This window comes from Crocuta crocuta, unplaced genomic scaffold, assembly GCF_008692635.1.
Source record: "Crocuta crocuta isolate KB4526 unplaced genomic scaffold, BGI_CrCroc_1.0 scaffold352, whole genome shotgun sequence".
Lineage (NCBI taxonomy): Eukaryota > Metazoa > Chordata > Mammalia > Carnivora > Hyaenidae > Crocuta > Crocuta crocuta.
In genome coordinates this window covers 3769615-3777314 of record NW_027532169.1, presented here as the reverse complement: position 1 = coordinate 3777314, position 7700 = coordinate 3769615, and the positions used below count along the sequence as shown (strand labels likewise).

Sequence of the window (7700 nt, the reverse complement as noted above, 5' to 3'; positions counted from 1 at the left end):
TTCTGAGTTAATTCTTACAGCAATTAGTAAGAACTACCTTGACAGAGTTAACACTAAAAAACAATTTCATTATAGGAAAGGAATGATGAAACACAGAAACTGGGGCACATAGAGGGCTTACTGGATCTCCTTTATTTAGGGGCGGGCGGGAGGCACGATTAAATGCCAAAGGAGGTCTCATCTATAAGACCCTTAGTCAAGTAAGTGCTGTGTGCAGATAGGAGAAAAATGTACATGACCTCTCGATGGCCCTGTCTCGTTCAGGACTGAAAGAAATAAAGTTTTGGTGTTTTTTCTTTTAAAGGGTGAGTAAACGATTCATTCTAGGGGAAGAAATAGGCTCCTTGGGGTGAGAATGCTGTTTGGGGTGGGCGAAAACCACGTACTGCCGCGGAGCGCTCCTGAGGGCCCGTCACCTGAGCACTACAAGTCCCAATAAGCACTGCGGCGAGGGCGGAGCTTGGTAGCCGTTGTGACGTAGTGGGCGGGATCAGACGGGATCTGCTCCCCCCCGCCCTAGTTTTTTAGCCCCGCCCCTGTCCCTTGCCATGCCCTGTTGCTGTTGTGCCGACGCTGGCTGCTACCCCCGGTGAGTCCCTGGAGTGAAGGAGGGTAATTAGGGGCCATTGAGCCTTCGGGTTCCCCAAATTCAGACTTCCACTCCTGAGAAGGCTCCTTGGGCGAGAGGTGGGGCTAGTTTCGGTTTTCACCACCTTCCATCTTTTCTAGGGTGACAGTAAGTGCGAGTGGCGTCATGGAGCCCCTGGACCCCCTTTCCATGGCTTTGGAGAGTTGAGGGGCAGTTTTCTCCCGAGGAGGGCAGAGTTTCAGAGCTTGGGGTCGGGTGGCAGGCTCCTTGAGCAGAAGGGACCCCTCTGACGGCGAGTCAGAGTCGCGACGTCACCGCGTCCTCTACCCCACCCCCCACCCCCCCAGTGGGTTGAGGTCTCGGTAGTTCCTTAATCCCGATCCTGGACGACATCAGCATTGCTCTTTGCTTCGAGTCTCAGGCGAGGCTCTGCCCAGTCACTCTAGGCAACTTACTTTCTCTTTGGGCCTCAGTTTCCCTGTCTCTGAGTAGGCTTGATCCCTAAAGCCCCTTTCCTTCCGATGAGGGGCCTTCTGTAATTCGAGATGTTCTAGGCAGCCGAGGAGAAAGAGTGTAGTGACCTGCTTTTTAACAGCCCATCTCCCGTAGCCCCTCCTCACCGCTGCCAGCACCCCTATTTAGGGGGGGGTGCTGATGTTCCCCCATTATGATTTCAGCCCCTCCCGGGCATGTTAGCTTCTCTCGATCACTTGGATTCTTTGTTCCTGATGCAAGCCAACAAGTGGCCTTTGCTGGAGCCGAGTAGAATAACAGAGATGCCGTGTATTATAACTTACTTCCCCCCTTGCAAAAACCATTAAAACAGACTCTGAACTCAGTAGATCTTGTAGGTTATATAGAGTACGTGACTAGGAACTAATCCAGGTGACTCAGTTTCCCAGGTAGTTTCAAAGGGCCTCTACCTGAAACTCTACCCTTTAGCAGGTATGACAGCTGCGGAGTGCAAGGACCCCGGGACAGCGATGAGAGTGACCCAGCACTGACAAGCTGTATTATCTTTCAAGTCAGCCGGTCCATCCAAGACTCTTTAAAAACTGTGCTTCTTGATATAATCGCACGGTTCCTTCTTTCCTTAGATGAAAAGAGAGGCAGTTAAGATGACCTCTTTCACTTTCTTTTTCTTTCATTTAGGATCATCCCGATAGCTGGAAGGTTTCTTAAGAGATTTTCTAGCCTGACTCAAGCGTCTTTTCTGATGAGGGTACTGAGGCCTAAAAGGAGGTAGTGTGACTTGGCCAAGATCTCAAGAGTTTGTTAGGCAGAGCTAAAACAGGATCCCAGGCCCCTCCCTGCCAACCCTCATTCTCTTTCCACCACACTTGAAACACTGTTGCCACCCATGTTGCTTTAGGGGGTAGTGCAATCCCCCGTTTCGAGGAAAAAGTGTACCATCTCGTTAAGTTAGAGGTGTAGGACACGGCTTTCTTTGAGCCTTTCAAACCGTTTTTTCTAGTTGCCTGCGTCTCTCCCAGAACTATTTTTCTTTCCTTCCCTGGTACTGCTGCTGGCCTGTGGGTGTGGGGTGTGGCTGAGGGCCTGCTTAGCCGGGTGGCCAATCCCAACTAGTTGTTAATGAGGAATATTAAATGCCTCCTGGAGGTACACACATTTTCTAAGGTACTCTTGAAAGATTTTAAGTAAAGAACTTGAGGGGCGCCTGGGTGGCTCAGTCGGTTAAGCGTCCGACTTTGGCTTAGGTCATGATCTCACGGTTCGTGGGTTCAAGCCCCGCTTTGGGCTCAGTGCTGACAGCTAGCTCAGAGCCTGGAGCCTCTCTTCAGATTCCGTGTCTCCCTCTCTCTCTGACCCTCCCCCGCTTGCGCTGTCTGTCTGTCTCTCTCTGAAAAGTAAATTAAAAAAAAAAACATTAAAAAAAATAAAAACTTGGGGCGCCTGGGTGGCTTAGTCGGTTAAGGGTCCGACTTTCACTTAGGTCATGATCTCGAGGTTCGTGGGTTTGGGCCCGGCGTCGGGCTCTGTGCTTGCTGACTGCCAGCTGGGAGCCTGGAGCCTGTTTCAGAGTCTGTGTCTCCCTCTCTCTCTGACCTTCCCCTGCTCACGCTGTCTCTCTCTCCCTCTCTCTCCTAGAAATAAATAAAAATATTGAAAAAAAAATAAGAACTTGAACAAGGGGCGCCTGGGTGGCTCAGCCGGTTAAGCATCTGCCTCTTTTTTTTTTAATTTTTTATTTATTTTTGAGAGAGAGAAATAGAGACAGCGTGAGCAGGGGAGGGTCAGAGAGAGAGGGAGACACAGAATCCGAAGCAGGCTCCAGGCTCTGAGCTAGCTGTCTGCACAGAGCCTGATGCAGGGCTCGAACCCACGAACCGTGAGATCATGACCTGAGCCAAAGGTGCATGCTTAACCGACTGAGCCACCCAGGCGCCCCAAGGGTCTGCCTCTTGATCTCAGCTCAGGTCTTGATGCTCAAGCCCTGAATAGGGTTCTGTGCTGCTGGCCCGGAGCCTGCTTCGGATTCTGTCTCTCCTTTCTGCCCCTCCCCCGCTGGTGCTCTTTCTCTTTCTCTCAAAATAAATAAACTTAAAAGAACTAGAACGAACTTGGAAATTTTGTTTTGTTTTTTTAATATTCTTTTTTTTTAATTTTTTAAGTTTATTTATTTTGAGAGAGAGAGAAAGTGCAAGTGGGGAGGGGGTAGAGAGAGACAGAGAGACAGAATCTGAAGCCGGATCTGTGCTGTCAGTGCAGAGCCTGACGCGGGGCTCAAACTCAGGAACCGTGACATCACGTCCTGAGCCGAAATCAGGAGTCAGATGCTTAACCGTCAGAGCCACCCACGGCGCCCCTGAACCTGGACGTGTTGGATTACAACAAATGGCTCCATAATGTGAAGACCAGTGACTGTGTCACACGTTACCTTTGCTCATGGCCATCCTCACACCCACAGCAGCCACTGTCCCTGTTCTCTAAGGGTGGCTTTGAGTAAGCAACTCTTCTGGGGCCTGGGAGGAGCAGGATTCAAATCAGTTCATCCGTTTCGCTAATTGCTGCTAGTTTCGAAAGTTACACAAGCAGGATGAAGGGATTGGATGAAATGTGGTTTGGGTTTTTTCGCTTATCTCTGTTTTTACTGTTCCCAAATGAAGAATTCGTTTGCATTTCTCTCTTGGCTGTGGAAACATTTGGTTTCCTTCTGGGCACGAATCCAGAGAAACTACAGATACTCTCCATTTCTCTAAACGCGTGCCCACTGGCATAAAAGGCTGATGTAAAAATGTTGGGCGTACTCTACGGCAGAACTTTAGTTGTTGTTTAATACAATTAGTTCTCCTTCCTGGTTCGGCAGACGCAGGGAGAACCTTTAGAAAAATTGGTGAGTTGATTTGGTTGAGTATTTGCATCGTTAGAATCGGAACCAGGAAGATTTGCAGTATTTTTAGATTTTTTTTTTTCTGCTAAAAAGCATATCCATCTACTTTATAGATCACTCAGAGCAGAGGTAGAATTAGCTGTTCCTTTTCAGGAGAACCTAAGAGAAGCTACACTCTCGTGGAACAGCCCTGGGAGTAGTATATTAGGCTTGAAAAGCTCATTAGGTGAAAATGTCAGGTTCTCTTAGAAGCCGGAAGCCAGTTCGGGGGACTCATTTTCAAATACGTTGCCTATTATTGCCTACATTCTCCGAGAACCCTGATCCTTTTGGAAACTGAGCTGAAGAATCAGAGTCCAAGTAAAATGCCTCTGATGGTTTGTTGAATCTCTTCATTGTTTTCCTGTAATCGACGGTTCGCTTTTATTTTTATTTATTTATTTATTTATTATTTTTTTAATGTTTATTTTTGAGAGAGAGCAGGGGAGAGGCAGAGAGAGGGAAACACAGAATCTGAAGCAGGCTCCAGGCTCTGAGCTGTCAACACAGAGCCCAACATGGGACTCAAACCCAGAAACTGCAAGATCATGACGTGAGCCAAAGTCAGACGCTCAACCGACTGAGCCACCCAGGTGCCCGACAGTTTGCTTTTAGACATCCCTACCTGTTTGCCTTGGTCGCTTCTCATGTGGCTAATCTTTGGCGTGAGGGTAGGAAGAAGGAATTAGGTAAAATACCAGCCCATGATTTCTAGGGGGCCTAATTTATTATCCCACTGCTCTTTTGTTTCTCAATAGCTTTCCAGGCTTCTACCTTTTTTTGTTGCTTATTTATTTATTTAGAGAGAGCGAGCTGGAGAGGGGCAGAGAAAGAAAGAGAGGAAGAATTCCCAAGCAGTCTCCTTACCGTCAGTCCAGAGCCCAGTGCTGGTCTCGAACTCACAAACCACAAGATCATGACCTGAGCCAAAATCCAGAGTTGGACGCTTAACCAGCTGAGCCACCCAGGCTCCCCCAGGCTTCTACATTTAACTCTTGCTCTTCTTCTGTTTCTTCTCCTTCCCTCCATGGAGATGGTCAGAATTAGAAATGATGGCAGACAGGTTCGGGGGCGGGGGGGAGCAGTTGGTTAAAGAAGGAGAAGTTGGGGGCACCTGAGTGGCCCAGTCGGTTGAGCATCCGACTTCGGCTCAGGTCATGATCTCACAGTTCATGAGTCTGAGCCCCGCATCAGCCTCTGTGCTGACAGCTCAGCGCCTGGAGGCTGTTTGGGATCCTCTCTCTTTCCCTCTCTACCCCTTCTCCACTTGCACTCTGTCTCTCTCTCTCAGAAATAAATAAACATTAAAACAATTTTTTTAATAAATAAAAAAGGGGAAGTTGATGCTTAAATCATTCTGACTTTTCCTTCCGTATCCTCCCTGCCCCTTCTACAAGCAGTCATTTCTGGACTACTTTGTCAGAAAGGTAATTTCCCCAGCCATTATCAGAGCCCATTTCTCCCAGGGAACTTAATCACTGGGAGGGAGGGTAGGGCTTAAGGATCACTGACCTTGGAGCCCCTGGATGGCTCAGTCGGTTGAGCATCCAAGTGTTGGTTTCTGCTCAGGTCATGATCTCGTGGTTCGTGGGTTTGAGCCCCGCATCAGGCTCTGCACGGACAATGCAGAGCCTGCTTGAGATTCTCTCTCTTTCCTTCTTTCTGCTCCTCCCCTGCTCGCGCTGTGTCTCTTTCTCTCTCAAAATAAACTTTAAAAAAAGAGGATCACTGACCTTAAAAATTAGTGGTAGATACCTTCCTCCCGGGAAAAAGTAAATGAGCCACCTCCTTACTGACCCAGTTCAGATTGGCATGGTTATGCTCCAGATTCACCCATGGCCTTTTCTGTCCTCACCTTTGACCTCAACAGACCCATTCTCGTTCTCCACTCTGCCTGCCTCCTCGCCCCCTTCCTCAGTCTTGGCACAGGAGAGTTTCCTTTTCTTCCAGAACAGCCGAGCTCCAGATGCCTGGAGAGCCACTAGATGCCCTCTGAGTCAGCCCGGGAAGGGTGATGAGATCTCTGAAATGGGAAACTTCACGGGGTCTTACATTTTTGATAAGCGAGGAACCAAGACTGTTGATGATTAGATGTTCAGATGCACATAAAGAGATAGTTTCCACCAGCTAGCCACTCAAGCCTCAGAACGTGAGCGGGTGCATATATGTGTGTGCGCGCGCGTGCACGTGACCTGTCCTTTCCTCAGTGTTCTGTTCATGAGCTCATAGATTGATGGTTTTTCGAGTAAGGAAAGAGCCTGTACGAAGCCCTCACGCCCTCAGCTGTTCTTGCCTTTCACATCCATTTGCAAAACAGCTTGCCGGAGCTCGAGCGAGCGTAGAAGGTGGGTAACGGAGTGTGAATTTTATGGGTCCCTAAGGAAATCAAATCTGTGCCTTTTGTTTTTTTGGCACCGGGCCACCTGAACCAGCTATGCCAGCCGAACCGGCCATACCAAGAATTGACACAGCCCTTGGAGATAATCATCTCTTCGCCCCGGTTTAGAAAAGGGAAAGCTGAGAAATGGCAGCCTCTCCAAGGGTATCCAACCAATTAAGAGCGGGGCCTGAAAAAGAATTCGCCCCATTGTCATTGACACCCGTCATCTGCCTATAGTGTGCCTTCCTTTGATTTTTTGATGAATCCCATGCATTTCATGCATTCAGTGAATCCCTGATCAGCAGTTCCCATGGCCTAGGCGTTATGCTTTGTGTATAGGGGCGATCGTGTTATGAAGCAAGTAGAAGAGGGAGTTGGGCACTCAGGGTAATTAAGAGACAGGCCCTGAAGCCACTCTTACCTGAATGTCCTTTATGACCCACAGATCACAGATGAGGTCATTGTACAAGCTCAGGTAAATGCTGCTCCAGGCTGGGGACAGAGGGAATTTGCTGACCTCAGCGGGACGCAAGACCCCCTAGGGAAGAGTAGGAGCCGGCACGTGGAGAACGTTCTCCATGGCCACCCACCCACAGCACTCTAGAGGTCACCCAGGCAGCAGCTTATCACAAGGAACCAGTTCTGACCAAGACAGGGACGTGACCTCCCCCTTCCTCAGAAAAACTGATCTGAGGTTTGAGGTTGTGGATGTGGCTAAACTGTGTCACCAACCAGAAAGCCAGTACATTTCTTTAGTTCCTTAGCTCAGTCCCAAGACGAGGCAGTGCAGTGCCACCAGAGTCCTCTTTCCTTCTCTGTGACAGATTGCCTATGGGGAGGGTTGAAAGAAGAGATCTGGTTGCTCAGAGTCCGAAACAAAAGCAAGAAATAAATAGGGTCAGGCAGGGCTAGAAGAGCTGTGGGTTTTTTGGGTTATTGTACTTCTTTTTAAAAATTGAGTGTATATGGGGGCGCCTGGGTGGCTCAGGCAGTTGAGCGTCCGGCTTCGGCTCAGGTCATGATCTCACGGTTTGTGAGTTCGAACCCCGCGTCGGGCTCTGTGCTGATGGCTCAGAGCCTGGAGCCTGCTTCAGATTCTATGTCTCTCTCTCTCTTTCTGCCCCTCCCCTGGTCGCACTCTGTCTCTCTCTCTCTCTCAAAAAAAAACATTTAATAAATAAGAATAAAAATTGAAAGTATACAATCTTCCAGCATGTTCCAGCAGCCAAATTTGTAAGATATTGTGTAGTATTCACGTGGATTCAGCTCTCCTTTGTCGGCTGTGTGCAGCTGAATATTGTTTCCGTTGCCCAGTGACTCTGGGTTGAGGGTCATGGCCT

General features: G+C 48.8%; 1 protein-coding gene across 3 annotated transcripts in view; it reads left to right on the top strand.

Annotated features, from left to right (window-relative positions):
- The first annotated feature begins 510 nt into the window (after positions 1-510).
- CALCOCO2 (calcium binding and coiled-coil domain 2) overlaps positions 511-7700 on the top strand; it is a 30184-nt gene continuing 22994 nt past the window's right edge. For all 3 annotated transcript variants that reach the window (XM_077776898.1, XM_077776899.1, XM_077776900.1), the window contains exon 1: positions 511-589. In XM_077776898.1, coding sequence (XP_077633024.1) covers positions 549-589 — 41 coding nt within the window. In that variant the 5' untranslated portion in view covers positions 511-548. The remainder of the gene's footprint in view (positions 590-7700) is intronic.